The following is a 17,402-nucleotide window of genomic DNA, read 5'->3' as shown; positions in this document are numbered from 1 at the left end:
AGACAATAATAATGGTATGATAACAAACTGATAATGGATAATGTGGGAATTCAAATGTGAGTTTAAATTTCGTTTTAGACAGAAATAAAAAAGTAAAGCATTTTATAAAGATACTAGACTTTACAATAATATCAATGATTCGTCTTAATGATCGGTTCAAGACAAATACAAATAATTACTCGTGGTTGTGAAGGTATCTATTCATGTATTATTAACTTTGTCTTATCTTTTATATATAATACCTAACACTAGTAGAAAAGGCATGTATAGGATGCGTATTTCTAAATCACACGTACAGTAAAATAGTAAGCAATCTGGTGGGAAGTTAATTTAATGAGGCAATATTTGAGGATGGATTGATGAAGTTGAGGGCGAATTATTGGGATGAATTATTAAAAAGCAGAGGCAGTTAACACCGACTCTGAAGAATCGAGATCAAAATCTCAGCAAGTTCGAGAAGATTGATAATTAAGAAATGGTGAATGATAAAAGGGACTAGTTACTTAACAGGGTTTAATATATAGTTTAATGAGTAAATGGTTCAGAGAGCATATGCGCATAGCATGATATATATATATATATATATATATATATATATATATATATATATATATATATATATATATATGATTGTTGGAGTTTCAGGGTTTGATTCATTTTTAATGGCAGAAATAAAGAAATAAATAAAGAAATGAGAGATGCTCGTGAGCAATAGCACAGTCCTCGCTGTTAATTGGATCCAAGGTCATGTGCCTCCGAGATGCACGCTGACCAATCTCATCTCCATCCACCTTTTTCCTCACTCTTCATCTTCATCCTTTTCTTATACTTTTTCAGCCTTTAATAATCACTTTTAAATGTCATGTGATATGTACTATAAAAGGCAGCTGTACATTGTTTTCTTCTTAATGTAAACGATGTGTACCTTAGAATATCTTCATTTGCCAAATTTTATTCAACAATAATATACCTAGTTAACTTATATCCATGCTAAATTATGTTAAGCTTTTCACCATCTATTGTCTTTCTCTGTTTCATCATCGTGTATTAGGTTTATTAATTTCACTTATCATCACATATGACCTTTCAATAATTAGTTCTCTTTATAACTTTCACTTTAATCGGATAAAATAAATTTGTTTGATTAGAAATAAAATCAATTTAAAATGAAAATATTACTTTACGTTTAGATTTGAATTAAATTTAAATTCCATTTCTTAATATTTTATCAGAACTTACTCTAAATAAATTAAATAAATTTGTCGTTTACTTGAATCTATTGTTCTATTGCTTTCAAATGTCCTACATTGATAAAATCAATTTAAAAGATAGAATTAGGGTGTAAACTTCATTATAATAATCGATTTTATAAGATTTAATTAGGCTTAAAATTAATATGTTTAGATAAATTATAGGATACAAATAATGTTAAAACCAATTAATTTGCATGCGTTTTTGTTACCCTACGTATAAAAGCGAAAACACTGTGGTTGTTACATTGAAAGGTTTAATTAGAAGATGTCATTTAGCTCCTAAACATATATATTTTTATCTGGAAAACAAAGTTATTATTGGAGGACAAGGGATAATATTCCAACTCTCACACAGCAGTTCCCAAACAGTTCTTTATTATCTATTTCTTATAGAGGTACAGTTAAAGAACAAAAATATATATTAATCTGACATAAAAAGAGAAACACCTACGTACCTTAGATGCAACACAAAAGCATGATTTGCAATTAAATATGATCCCAACCCTGTTGTTAATGTCAGGAGTTTCCCTCCCAATTCATTACCAGGTAACCAAATTGATGATAATAACCACACTTACAAAAATCAAGGCACCTTTTAAACGCATCAGACAATAAGAACTTCAGAATTAAGGATGTTATTTGATGACCTCCTTAGAAAACTATTGGGTTTTAAAAATTAACAAAGAAGACACACCATTCTAATTTTCTTCAATTTATTACCTCTGATCAGATTCCTTAAGAAATAATCAAAGTTTAAGGTAATGTCATGCAGAATAACCAAGCCAGACTATTAAATGCTAAGTATTTTAAAAGCAAACCTGCATTCAATTCCAAAGAATAAAGATGTGCAGCAAATTTGTGAGTTGTTTGATAGAAGATACAGTGTAATTATTGCTTTCCCATAGTAACTTACTCTTTGCTCTTGGTTGATTTTTTGTGGAGACTTTCAAAGCATATTTTGCCAAGAGAAAGCCATGACACTCCTGGTTTCTACAACTTTCAGCTTTCCTTCTCCACTGATTTTGAGCTTGATCAGGTTTTAAAGAAGCAAAATTATTGATTCAAAATTTCATTGAAAGATCTTCCTTCCATTTAAAAATGTTCTTCTTCATTGAACATGCCAACCCAACAACTCCATAATTGTGATTCACCTATTTCTTCAATCCTTACATTAATTATTCAACAACTCTTTATTACTTATTTATTAAATCATTTTGATGGGTTATATATTACTAAATTTACTTTCTCTTTTTAATTCTGTTTGAATTAAATGTCAATAAACTAAATCTTTACTTTGTAGAGATGAAACTTAAATGAAATGAATTAAAGTAGTTAGTCATTGAGAGTTGTAGTTGGATTATGCAATTGAGAGTGTTAATAAAGTTTTGCATTAATTTCAACAGTCACCAACAAATCCTGTTATCAATTATAGATATAAAATAATTTGTATTTATTATTTGTCTGTATAGTATTTTCTTAACATTGTACTGTTTCTTACAATTTTGTATCGATATTTTGTAAATATCTATAAACAACATCGATAATTTGTTTTTAAATATCACAAATTTGCAATCATAGTTGAAATTTTAAAAATTTTGTTAATCGTATTTTGAGTAGATGAATTTACATCATGTAGAACAGGAAGACAAGGCAGATGGAAGAAGAAAAATAAAAATTCATGGCGGCTATTGCATATTTTTATATATTTCTCTTCTACATTTATAAAATTATTTGTTTTTTGTCTATATATTATTAGACAAGGACAATGATTACATAAACGAGTATCCATGTAAGAAAGAATTTATGATCATGTGGGCATGCTTTTCTGCCAATCGGATTGTTTCTTTTAGATTGATTCCTTGCTCGAGAGTGGAATTATAACTCAACTAGTTTTATAATGTAAACTAAAATGAGTTTAGATTTGTTTTATTTCAGTGATACTTTTAAAAAGAATTTTCGACAAGATCTTCTGTAGGCATTATTTTTTGGCTACAAGAAGATGCTTTCGATAGAATCCAAAACCCTAATAGTTGAACTTCAATTTAAGTTTTATACGCTAGAAAAGAGTAAAGCGTAGCTTGTAAAACTAATTAATTTTAAACCATAAAAGAATTTACTTGGACTTTTTGATGGAGAACTTTGTGAATTTTTCAGAAATGTCAAGAAAGAATATTTATAATATTTGAAGAGTTTAGTCAAAAGGGTAAACTGTCAAATGAAAGAGCATAAGATCGTCTATTAGAGATAATTTAATAGTCGTACAACATACCATCTAATATAAATATTTATTAAGCTTAATTGTCTTTAACGGTTTTGTTTTATTTACCGAATTTAGGTTTTATATATAGAGATTGTTGTGAAGTCAGATGGTACATTGAAATTGTGTTAGACTTCCAAGTTAATAAAAGTATTTTATTTCAATCTTATTATTGTGTTTCTTGTTTTTTCTACTGTGAGAACAAATAAATGACATAGTTTCTGGGAGATGTTATGAGTAAAAGATTTGTGGGTAGAACACTTTAGTGAGGATAAGTTTGTTATGTATGAAGACTTACACTTGAAAAGAACAAAAGATTACGAAAAATCAAGAAACATTCAATCTTGAGACCACTAATGCAAAAAATGATTTGATCGTTGTCTAATGTGTTTTACTTTTAAGAAAGAAAACAAAGCTTTTAATGATGCAGTGGAAATTTTAAAAATATTTATAATATTTATAGGTTGTGACTGAATAATAACTAAAGTCTATATCTTCATTGTATAAGTATATGTTTCAATTTTTTAAAGAATAGAATGTAATCACATTTTTTTTTGAAAATGCACAACTTTAAAGAACCAAAGCTTATAATTATATAAATATTTAAAAAAATGTTACCACGTTTAAAAAGACTTTGACAAAGTACTCTATCCATGTGAATAGGATAAATTTGTGAATTTTGACAATTTGCGAAAGGTGATGTTGCATAGTTTTGTTACATTAATCTCCTTTGCCATTGCAATTTCATGTTTTCTTTTATCATACTTTGAAGTTCGTTTTTGTTTTCATTATTGTTTATCTTCTTTCTCATTTCTTGTTTATTTCTTTTTTTTCTCTTGTTTTTCTCTTCATGCTCCTAACACTTTTTCTTCCCGTGTTGGTTACTCCATTTTAATTGTCATTGCCAAATCTTTTCAAGTTCAGACATCGCGACATTATAGATTTGTGTTAGTTTTAATCTGTTGCATTTAGGACACCAAAACATTGTTGTTGTCTTGGTTATTGGATTACGCTTAAGCACTTGGCCCAAAATTCTCTCATTCTTCCTCTCACTCTATTCCATCTCACAGTTGATTGAAATCTATTATTTTTCTTTTAATTGTTTTGTGCTTCGGTCGTCTTAGCCACCGAAGTCTATTCCTAAAGTGTAGGCTTTAGTTAAAGTTGGAACTTAAATACCAAAACTCACACACACACATACACGCACGCACGCCCACCCGCATGCAGCACACACATACTCACTCACTATATATATATATATATATATATATATATATATATATATAATTTTATCATAATCAAACTCAAATAACATTTTCTTAAAAAAAATGTACAAACTATCAATATATTATTATACTTTTATTCATTCTACCACTTACTTTATCATTTAAGAAAAAGTATTATTGAATGTTTTCCTAACTTTTTCAACTAATATGAAGTGTATAATCATGTTATTAGAAAGTGAGTTTTAATCCTAACTCAACCCCACAAAACTGGCTTGTAAGGTGAGGTTTGCACCTCACTTATATACTATAAATTGGTCTTATCTCTAGTTGATGTGGGACTTCCAACACACTCCCTTCATGTCGAGATATAGACATCTCGTGCGTGATAGTAGAAATTAATGGGTGGTCCGATAGCGACCCGACAACGGGTGGAAACAAAGAAGCTCACTTAGAACTCGCTAGAATATGCTCTAACCATGGCTCTGATACCATATTAGAAAGTGGATTTTTAAGCCTAACTCAACTCCCAAAAACCGGCTTGTAAGGTGCTCACTATATATTATAATTTGGCATTTTCTCTAGTCAATGTGAGACTTCCAACACACCCCCTTCCTAGCGAGTTCTAAGTGGGTATTTTTGTTTCCACCCGTTGTCGGGCCGCTATCGGACCACCCATTAATTTCTACTATCATGCACAAGATGTCTATACCTCAGCGTGAAGGGGGTGTGTTGGAAGTCCCGCATCGACTAGAGATAAGGCCAATTTATAATATATATATAAGTGAGGTGCAAACCTCACCTTACAAGCCGGTTTTGTGGAGTTGAGTTAGGCGTAAAACTCACTTTCTAATATGGTATCAGAGTCATGGTTAAAGCCTATCCTAGCGAGTTCTAAGTAGGCATTTCTGTTTCCACCCGTTGTCGGACCGCTATCGAACCACCCATTAATTTCTACTATCACACACGAGATGTCTATACCTCGGTGTGAAGGGGGTGTGTTGGAAGTCTCACATCGACTATTGATAAGGCCAAATTATAATATATAAGAGGGTACAAACCTCACCTTACTAAGCCAGTTTTATGAGGTTGAGTTACGCTTAAAACTCACTTTCTAATACATGTTACTAAATAAATATTTTATATGAAGTTTTAAGTTGTTCTAAGTTAAACCTTTGAACTATCAAAAAAACTATTGTCTTTATAAGTCTATTGCAAGCACTCAATACATTTGAGTTATATATTAATTAGAAAATTATTCCACAATCAATAATAATAATCATAAACACCAACATGGACCAATCATAAAATAACACGTAGATGATTTTAAAATGTTGTCAAAGTATCATTATCCTAATTAGAAAACAAACAAATCAACTCTTAAACAAAAAAGAAAACAAAGATATTTTCTATCTCTGAAACACTAAAATGAATATAATAAAGAACTCTTGAAAACTTTTAAGATAATATTAGTTCAACCTTGTAAAGTCAAGAGAAAATATGTAATTAACCAAATAACTTAACAATTAAAAGAAGTTGGCAATTGTACAACAAAAAAACAACAAGTAAAGTTTCAATACTAATACACAACCTTTTTAATTATTTAAGAAAACCAAAAGAGTTGGACAATTTCTTGGTAGAAAACCTAATTTTTTATTACTATAATATTTAACTAAAAGTCATTTAAGATTGGGTAAAGGTTTAATTTATAGAGGTTTTGAAATATTGTTTAAAAAATTATTATGAATGCATTTAACCAATTTTCTTAAGTTATTAATCAATTATTCTCGTGAGAAAAAGTGAGTTTCACCAAATTATTATTTCTCTGGTAATCATGTTATCATTTAATTGGATTTTTGTTCTTCATCGTTTATGAAAAATCAAGAACATATTAATATTAATATACTATTAAATGTGTTAACCGATCTTAAAAACTAAAAACGCATTTGATCGTTTTATGTGTTAATCCATTATCAAAACTAAATAATCAATTATTTTGTTCTCGTTGATATGGAAACACACTAATTAATCAATTGTATAAAAGCTTAATTGCTTAAACTTGATTAAAATGTTTTTGGAACATTTTAGCCTTTCAAAACAATTTTTATCATTAAGATTGTGTATTAATTGAAATTGGCTATGGAATTAAAATTGTAGCAATCAAAGGGGAATCAATATTGTTATGGAACATTACGTAGATTGTCTTTTCACATGTCAATTGGTTCTTATATGCCATTTCCATGTCCTACACAAGAAAAGTATGTTGCTTATGTTGGTTGGCTAATAGGTTTTCAATAGAAAGTTGGATTCTCAAGCTTTCAAGACATTGACTCTGCCTCTTCCTTTGATGACGAAGACATCGAAAATGATAAATTAGGTCTTTGATTTTTTTTTTAGTGTATGGCATATTTTTCTAAATTATAATGTTTTTAAATGAAATTTCAAAGTTAACTAACTTGTGTGCATGTCTTTCTATATTTCTTTTGAAATCAATAATAAGCCAACATCACTTTCTAAAATGGACTATTACACAAATTTCAAAATTATCCACGTATATAGATCTAATATACATAATACTTGAATTATATACCTTGAGTGCTTACACAAGTTCACTTAAGTGGTTACTTAACAATGTGAACGTTATAAACTTGCACAAATTTTCCTAAGTATGAACACTCAAAGAAAAACACTTAAAAAATTGTTCAAGTGCCTACTAAGGATCATTCTCATTTATATCATTTTACAATGTGAAGTTAATCAACTTGCATACATTTGTTTGAGAGCTTATTAGCATTTGTTTAAGTGTGGAAACACTACAAAAAAAAAATTAAGTTTGAAAGGTGTCATCCCTTAAACGTCTACTAAATACTTGTAAATTCATTAGCTTACGTACTTTCTCTTAAGGATACATAATTTATGGCTTAAGTGTGGAGGCTCAAAGTAAATCACTTAGAGAATTTTGTGTTTAGTCTACTTTTACTTAAAGCAACCTTTTGTTACTTAAGTGAGAGCACTTAAAGCAATATATGTGGCACTTAAGCTTCAACACACTCTAATCTATTCTACTTTAAAAGATGCGTCACAACATTTCACACTAGTTTAAGTCGCTTGAAACCAAACTTAATGCATTTAAATGTCTTGTTTTTGTGATAACTTTTATGACATTTTTGTTGTGACACTTGTAGTATTGTTACAAAAGTCATTACTCATCCTATTTAATATATTTTTTTGTCATAATTTTGTGACAAGTTATTGTACATTACAAATATTCCTTAATAATTCACTTTTATAATGACTTTTACATTAAAAAATTTAAGAAAAACATTTTTTTTTCACAAAATCTATATAAATATTTCCTTATTAACAATTGCATTCACTTTAACTTTTTTTTATCATAAAATTTATCTCTATTTATGACAAATTATTTATTGGTTGAGGTATAAGTTCGATCTGTGTACTAAATCGGCTGCCAAATATAACTTTTGTTGTGAATTAAGATACACTCTTACTGTGGTATGTACCCTTTTTTTTTCTTTATTGATGAATACTCGTTTTCACGTGGTCAAATACTCCTCTTTATTATTTTTACTTGTTTTATTTTCCTTTTCTCGGACAATGCTTTTTGTTTCCTTTTTTCTTTCTTTCTTCCTCTAACTATCCGCCATTGTTATTCCTTCACAACTCTTCTTTCATTATATTCTTAAGCATATGGAAGCAAGAAGAGAAACGAGGGATATTTGACAAAAAAGAACAATAAATAATCAAGGTGACATGTGTTCAACAATATGCTTATTATGCTTACATATGCTTCATTAGAGTTCTTTCTTAACTTTTTTATATGATATTTATTTCTTGCGCTCACAAACTAAAAAACTACCCCATACATGATCATTTTGCTTGGGATTAATTTTGAATAAATAATCTCATATTCCTTTAAAACTCAATAAATTGTTAAGATTATGCATAAAACCAGACAGTACATACTTAAATAATTTGTTTTTCATTTCTTTCATTTCTAATGCATCCATTCAAACTACTACTGGCAGGAAGAAAACAATTTTACGAGGGACTACAAGATAATACTCTTCAAAAAAACTATCATTATGCAGAGGGTATCTGGGGTGTTTGTGCATCAAACGTCTCAATTCATGACAAAATTTCAGCCTCCTTAATAAGGGTTTGAGGAATTAATAATGCACGAGCTTTAACCAACATTCATCATTATAAGATGATGAGAACTAGTTTTCTGCTTTCTAATATCCAAAAGTTTCTAATCTTAATCCACATTTTACATATAAGCCTGTAAATTGTAAAGCATCAGTAATATGTTGTGATGAGTGTGTGTTTTTGTGATAAAACATGAGAAATGTAATGACAGTATCTCAAACACAGCTACGGCTATCAAAATAGAGTGATTCCTGAAAAGGCTGGAAGATCATCATGTCCTTGTTTAAGCAATCAAAAACATCGATGGAGAGAGTTTAGATTGACTAGTCAACTCAAGTTCTGGGTGATCACGTTACCCTAATTTGCTGTTCCCCCATTTTGTCTACCCATTATTTTATTGTCCCTTATAAATAATATCTATAAAGATCTTGGATGAAACTTTACACTGCTGCTAATGCTGGTTAATCATTTGCTTATTTTAATAAGAAGTGACCTCACTCGCAGCTCACACAACTATGTGGGCATTATAGGAAAAAGACCCTTAAGATTTTGCTAAACAGGTTGCAAGCTATTGTATGAAACCTGCTGCACACCCAACAATATAATATCATTTTTTTGCACTATGGCATTGTTGGAAATCTTTAGATAACATGGTATTGCGTGTAGAGGCTGACACACCGAGAAGGTTGAAAACAAAAGAACAAAGCTTTCTTTCTCTCTCTCTCTCTCCCTCTCCATTGTTCATTTTCTCTCACTTCAAACATGCACAGGCAACTCTGAAACTTCTAACTCCAATTTAGGAACACTCTTGGATGATGATATTATAGCATATCTCTAGAAACTTGATTCTTCTCTCTCTCCAAAACCCTATTTAAAGATAACCATAGACCTCTTCTTTCTCCCATGCATTACTTGTCTTGATTTCATTCTCGATCCCCAACATCACAGGCTATTCTACACACTCTACAACCCCACCTTCCTCCATTCTTTTTTTACTACTTAATTTACTTCTCCCATCTCTATAACCATTTTCAAATTCTCAACCGCCACTAGCTTTGTTTCATAACTGATTGTTTTACCAACTCACTAAAAACATATTGGTGGCTATAGGATTCTCAAATTAGACCTAAAAGTTCTTGTTTTATTTATATATTATATAAGATGTCTAGCAGAAGGTCACGGTCAAGGCAAACAGGTACTTCAAGGAATATCACCGATGATCAGATCAACGATCTTGTCTCCAAGTTGCAACAGCTTCTTCCAGAGATACGTGAGAGGCGCTCTGACAAGGTTCATTATATACATTTGTCTTTTTTCTGTGTTCTATAAGATTCTTCCTCTTTCTATGTTTAACTCCACATTCACATTTACTTTTTCTCTAATTAAGTTCTACAAGTTAATTAGTTAACCATGATGTTGGTTTATATTGCTGTAGCTTTCAGGAATCATACTCCAATTGAGTGAACCATGATTTTCATTATGAGCTGATTTTGTTATTTTGATAAACATAATATTTTACCTAGATATTCTTAATTAGGATAAACAACATGGTGAGATAATTATCAAGTTGAATATGTTTTCATGAAACTTTTGAAATAGTTCTTTCTTCAAATTAAATCTACATTTTGATAATTTTGAATCCCATCTGGTTTTCCTTACTTGAAAACCACTGCAGCATTTGAAAGTTCCTTATCTGTCTTAAATGGATGAAAAATTATTCGAAGTAGGACGTTAATTAATTAGTAATAATACCGTTTTAGAGTATATAAATGACTGTAAATTTCATTTTAATATTGAAAGGTCTTATGTCTTAAATGGATGAAAAATAAAAGGAAAAACAAATCTGACATAAAATGTTATGATTCTGCATAGAAAATATGCTATAAAATTTGATAAAAATATATATATAATAGAAGTGTTTTGATAAAGTGGAAATTTTGAATGCATTCAGGTTTCAGCTTCGAAGGTGTTGCAAGAGACATGCAACTATATTAAAAGCTTACACAGGGAAGTGGACGACCTAAGCGAGCGTTTGTCTGAACTCTTGGCTACAACTGACACTGCACAAGCTGCTATAATTAGAAATTTACTTATGCAATAGATCAGTACGTAGTAGTTTATCCCATAATTCATAGTTAGCACTTCACTGCTTCTCAGCGGATCCAGTAGTCGTGTATTTCTTATTCTCTTTTCTGTTTATCTCTTTTTTTTGCCATGGTTTTTGTTCACTAATATGTATGATTACTTCTTCTGCAAAGCTCCTTCTCTTTAGATATTAAATAAAAGTTTCAGAGTTAGTGCTTTGCTAAATATAAATTGTCTCTTTCTATGCACACGCAGATATTAGATCCATAATGTATTTTTAATTGGTTTGAAGTTTGAACCTGTCCTTTTTAATTAACACTATTTACCATAGACAAATGCTTCCAATAATTTGTACAGTAATAATAGTCTCGGGGTGTGAAATGGATAACTATATAACTAAACTTAGCAATGCTAATCAACACTTAGAGCTATAATGTTCATTCACCCTAAAATCATATCAGAACTTCTCTATGTAATAAACCTTGGCTCCATTTATTCAGATTCTAACTCGAACCTTAACTAGAATATTCAAACGTAGTTATCTATTTAATGAAGTTCTTTTTTCCTTTTGTAGGATAGGAAAAGGTTGTAATTTCGAAAACTTGTAGTTTCTTGTTTTTCTTGAATTGAAGTTTTTCATAAGCCCTAAATGTTTCTTTGACGCAACAATAAGATTTCTCTATCTCCATGTCCATTATTTCTTATGCTTGCTTACTCGTGATTGTCATTTATTTGTTATTGTGTTGTGGTTCATGGTAAAAATATTCATCTCAGCATAATAGCCTTGTCATAACTGTTCATGTGATACTTAAATAAAAAATATGTTTAAATTGCTACTTTTTCATAAAATACACATCTGTTAGGGATTCCTTGCACAACATTGCACATGTTATACGATCATACTAAAATTCATTCACCATAACAATTGTAAGTCAAAAGAAAATTACAAACCGAATCAATAACAATTTACAACTTGTAAGTTAAATTATTCCACGTAATTAAAAAAAATTATGAATTATAGACTCAAAGCAAATATAAATCAAGGAAACAATCTAGACTGAAAACAGTTATCTACACTCACATTACACAACAAACACAAAATAGATAAAGAAAGGTATACTGTAGAAACAACATGTTGGTTTTATCATAAAAGATGTAGGATCTTCCTTTTTCAAATTTGCATATGTATACTAATATGGGTGTGCTGATGGTAGGTTTTCTTGATATATAACAAAATACCTTATATTTGTTATTGGGTCATTGATATGCAAGAATTTGTATTGTTAGAGTTAAACTTCTAACAATTTTTATTTTATCGAGTTTGTAAAAGGGTTGGAACATTTTAAGTACATATGTCAATTTGATCTATCTCATAGAGTTTTGTCCTTAGCCACGTGGGATGGGATAAAAAAGTCCACAAGGTCAAAAAAATTTCCATTAGAGACCCATAAGATCAAAACATTCATAAAAGTTTAATAGGTTAGTACTAACCTATGAACTTTTTTTTAAACATAGAAAAAAATATTAATTTTTGTAACTATTTTAATGAAACTTGACTTGGACGGTTCGTCTTTACCTTCAACTCCAACTCAAACATACATGTTTTGATCTTCCATCTAGACTACTTTGTCACAACCTTAAGGTCGAACTGATCAATCTCCACTTTTGACACAACCTAATTCATCTTGACCTTTGGCTCAAATTAGGTAATCTCGATTTTCGGCTTGGCTCAGCCTATTTAGGCTTTTGACCCTAGGTGGCTTGTCTCGAAACAAACTATCTCAACCTTTAGTTCAAGACAAATCATCTCGACCTTCGGCTTAGGGTATACCATTTTGACCTTTGGCTTGTGTCGGTCATTTGGACCTTCAAGCTTCAAAAAAGACATCTAGACCTACAGCATGGATAGAGCATCTTGAATTTTGGCCTAAGATGGTTAGTCTCGACTTTCAATCTGAGCTAGCCTATCTCAATCTTCATCCTAACTTGACCTGTTATGATGTTTAGTCTAAACTGGCTCGTCTCAACCCTTAACTAGATAGGTTTGTCTCAACTTTCGGTCATGGCTAGTCCATCTCAACCTTCGATCACGGTTTGACCCATTTCGACCTTCGATCCAAAAAGGACTGACTCGACCTTTCCATGTCATTATTGGGAATCCAAGTGAGTTCAAGTCTCACCTTGGATAAAAATGAGAAAGTATAGCACTATATAAAGGTGAAAGATCCATTATCCCATTGTCTTAAGGTTTTGGGTAGAGAGTGGTATCAATCTCTTATATAGGTTGGACTCAGACCTCAGTGGTGTTTGTATGGTCCCTATATCGAAAGTCTTCCTGACGAAAGATTCCATGTAAGTGAGTCTTATTAAGATGAACGGCGGTAAGAAGGACTACTCATGGTTGTGGTTTCCATTATTCCATTACCTTAAAGTTTTGGATAAAAGGTCTCTTGACCTTCTAACCTAATACGCTCATCTCCATAAATAGAAATAATAACTTTTCTCAACTAATTCTATCAAAATTAATGACAAATTTGAAAGGAAATAATAACAAATCTTCAGAGCAAATAATCACTTACTTACTTAAAAAAACTAATAAATTAGAAATTATCTTTAGCTATTGAAATGTTTGATCAAATTCTAAAAGAGATGAGATTTAAGGACTCAGATATCATAAAAAGAACCTATAAGGAGAAATTAATAAAGTTGAAACGGAAAAAATGGGTTTAAAAAACGAAAAATGGTGAAAAGATTAGTTTTTTAGATATTAAAAAATATGAAAAAAGGAAAAAAAATTATAATTGTTTTCATTGATGTAATTTTTTTAATATTAATTTATTTTGAAAATAATTTTTCTATAAAGGTATAAATTATAGTTAAGTAAGTTTTTCATTGAAAATTTTATTATAAAATGCTAATAAAAGAAAATTGTATTTGAAAATAATATATTAAAATAAATCAATTTATAAAATATCAAATTTAAATTATTTTATTTGTTATTTGAATTTTTTTTCTTTAATTGTTTGTTTTATTATAATATTAAACGTAACTATTAATAAAATATTAATCAATTAATTTCATTTCTTATTTTAAAATTTTATTTTATTACAATAAAAAAATATTAATAAAATACTGATATTGAAATTATTAAAAAATTATTAATATTAGTGATAAAATACTATAATTAATTATAGCTTTTACATGATCAATTATTATGAATACTTTATTATTATTTACGTAGATAATCGATTATGCTGTCATCAATTATATGCAACTTTGTTTTACAAATGTGTTATTTAATTGTAGGAAGTTTTTGGCCTAAGATTATTGTATTTATTTTCTTTGATTCCATTTTTCGCGCTTCTGTAGAAGTGCCAAAGTTGAGTATTATTTATGTTAGATAATGAGTTCTAGAATTACTACTAATCTAAAATTCTTTCCTCTCATAATTTTTTTTAACAGAGCATTTGTACAATAATAATGTAAGTCTGTTAAATAAGCTTATTCTCTTAATAAGTATATTATGCAACGTAATATTGTATGAAAAATTTTAAATAAATGTTTTCCAATACGTGAGTTTAAAAATATATAAGACTATATTATGATTATTTTCGATAATTTTAAGAATATTAAAAAATAATTATGTTGTTGCAAAAATTAAAAGTTTATGAAATAAAAATTAAGTTAGTTTCTTAACACTTAATTAATTATTTTTTAATTTATAATCAATTTCATTATAAAGTTTCACTATAAATAGAAAATTAGTAAAAATAAAATAAAACCATAGAGTTGAATCATCTAATTTAAAATGAACCTTTATAGAAAGGAAAACAAATATTGTTTATAGTACAAAGAGGAAAAACAAAAAAAAAAAGTATAAAGAGGAAAAATGAAAAAACATAAGAAAAGCTAAAAAGAAAAGAATGATAAAATCAGCAGCAAGCAGTGAATCTGTAGAGCATGTAGTGGTTGTATGTCTGACCAGGACGAACAATCTGTGATGGAAAATCAGGATGATTGAGAGAATCAGGTAAGCCCTGTGTCTCCAAGGCAATGCCAGCATGCTTATCATAAACAGCTCCATCTTTACCCTTTGTAGCATTCAACATGCCACCCGTATAGAACTGCAGACCAACCTGGTTCGACCATAACTCCAGTTTCCTCCCAGACACATTTTCTCTCACTGTCACCACTTTCTGCATGTGCCTGGACTTATCTCCATCAATCACATAGTTAATGTCATACAACCCAGGAAGCTCGTTTACTCTGCTTCCAACTGTCCTTGGTTTAAGGAAATCATAAGGGGTGCCCTTAACAGATTCTAATATTCCAGTGGGGATCAGATTCTCGTCCACTGCTGTGATCTTTGACCCTAAAATTTGAACTTTGTGTGATAGAATGTCACCACTCTTTTGACCTCCCAAATTCCAGTATGTGTGCTGTGCCAGGTTCACTGGCGTGGCTTTGTCTACTGGCTTCGCAATCATTTTCACCGCATATTTGTTTCTGCCAATGAGCATGTATGTCACTGCTACTTCAACTCTTCCGGGGAACCCTATAAATTTTTTATTTCAAGAGCAACGTAAATAAAAGTTATCATGGAATTTGTGAGACTGAGTTTGCAAAGACTGTACCTTGTTCGTTGTCATGACTGTCGTAGGTAAATGTTATGTAACTGTCTTCCTTGTGACCTTTTACTGTCCAGATAACATCACTGAACCCTGTGAAACCACCTGGTATTTCATTTCAACAAATATTGTTCTGTCATGTTTCATTCTATCGATAGTGTAAACAGAAAATAAAACTATGCATAATAAGCATAACTCCTTGAATTCAATACCATGGAGTGTGTTTCCGTGATCATTAGCAGGCAATTTATAGGTATGTCTGTCCAATGTAAACCGTGCATGTCCAATTCTATTTGCCACACGTCCAATAAGTGCTCCAAAGTACCATGAATCATTCTTCAAAAAGTTTCAACTTTATATAAATCTCCATAGATAATATAGAATAAACTAAACAAAAGAATTGAACTTTGATCATACCTTGTATTGCTCAATGTCATCGTAGCCAAGAGTGATGTCATCTAAATTCCCTGTGGAGAGAAACAAGAGAAGAAGGTCTGTGATATCTGTTTAAAGAGCACACACTACAAGCAACTTATACACAGTGTAAAACATACCATGTTTATCAGGAACTATGACAGAAACAACTGTTGCACCATAATTGGTCAAATTCAGCTTCAAATCTCCTCTCTTGAGCTGATAGAAGCCGATCTCCTTTTCTTTTCCATGTGCTTGAGCAACAAGCAGAATCCCCAAAAGAAAAGAGAGACTGAGATAAACCTTCAACATCATGTTCGTCGAAAAAGTAATTTGTGCTAAACTTGGTTTGGTTTGGTTGTTCGTATGTAGTCCCACATTGGATGATATATATATATAGAGAAAACACAATGAAATAAAAACACAAGTGTTAGTTTGATTTTAAAGCTTTTAGAATATTTTATATTATTCTGTTTAGCTGTTATTATGATATTAGCTCGTACTTTAAAATAGTAAACACTTTTCCACCAATTTTAGTAATACCTTAACAATATTCTAAAAAAATACACCAAATTAACAACTCTTTTGATATAATAATATCTTTTGATAATATGATAATATATATATTAGAATTGTAAGTTAAAAAAATAAAGTAAATTCAGTTAAGATATCATTACTTTGTAATTTAGGTGTTTTTTGTAATGTTCTCAACATATTACTAGTTTTTTTTGTTGTAGAAAATTTACATTTTTATGTTTCAATAAGTTACACGAAATAACATGTAATTCTTATTGTGTTTACTTTTTTTAAAAAAATATTGTATTTTTAAATTGTTTTTATTTTTATTTAACCGTGGTTTTCAAAATTAAAACAACTTTGATTACCTTTTTATTATTCATATCCTTATTTTTTTTATCTAATTTCTTTATTAGCCTCCTTATATGTATATATTATATAATTATTATAATGTATAAATAAAAATGATGAAACAGAAAATCTTATAAATATTTTATTAGAGTGAAAAGAATATTTTACATTTATTTATTTCTTTAAAAAAAATCTTAACCGAAACTTAATCTGGAATGAAGGGACTATCTCCTTTTCCAATATAATATAATCTCACATACAAGATTTTTCAAATATTTCTTTTAAGGTTATCAATATACTAAATTAATATTCATTACTAATAATTTTTAAAATTTTCTTATCTCTAAAAAAGCAAAAAAAATCTAAAATTATAAAAACTTTAGTAACAAAAGGATAAGTTGATTGAGTTAACACATGAGCTATGACGGAAACAATTTTAAAAGTGAAAAATTAATAATTACATAAATTTAATTTAATTTTGATGTTACATCAAATACTTTTTGTTATT

General features: G+C 29.5%; 2 protein-coding genes across 2 annotated transcripts; one reads left to right on the top strand and one right to left on the bottom strand.

Moving 5' to 3' along the window:
* Positions 1-9,614: 9,614 nt before the first annotated feature.
* Positions 9,615-11,233, top strand: LOC108345335 (transcription factor PRE3). Its single transcript, XM_017583930.2, has 2 exons — positions 9,615-10,190; positions 10,852-11,233. Exons 1-2 carry the CDS (start codon positions 10,062-10,064, stop codon positions 10,999-11,001), a joined length of 279 nt encoding a protein of 92 aa, XP_017439419.1. The 5' UTR covers positions 9,615-10,061; the 3' UTR covers positions 11,002-11,233.
* Positions 11,234-14,917: 3,684 nt separating this feature from the next.
* Positions 14,918-16,339, bottom strand: LOC108344508 (uncharacterized). Its single transcript, XM_017582939.1, has 5 exons — positions 16,168-16,339; positions 16,031-16,080; positions 15,826-15,949; positions 15,620-15,718; positions 14,918-15,540 (listed from the first exon to the last, which is right to left on the bottom strand). The coding sequence occupies exons 1-5, from the start codon at positions 16,337-16,339 to the stop codon at positions 14,918-14,920; spliced, it is 1,068 nt and encodes a 355-aa protein (XP_017438428.1).
* Positions 16,340-17,402: the final 1,063 nt, after the last annotated feature.

The sequence above is a fragment of the Vigna angularis genome, chromosome 4 (genome assembly GCF_016808095.1).
Source record: "Vigna angularis cultivar LongXiaoDou No.4 chromosome 4, ASM1680809v1, whole genome shotgun sequence".
Lineage (NCBI taxonomy): Eukaryota > Viridiplantae > Streptophyta > Magnoliopsida > Fabales > Fabaceae > Vigna > Vigna angularis.
The sequence above is the reverse complement of the archived record's forward strand: the minus strand, read 5'-3'. Positions and strand labels throughout refer to the sequence as shown.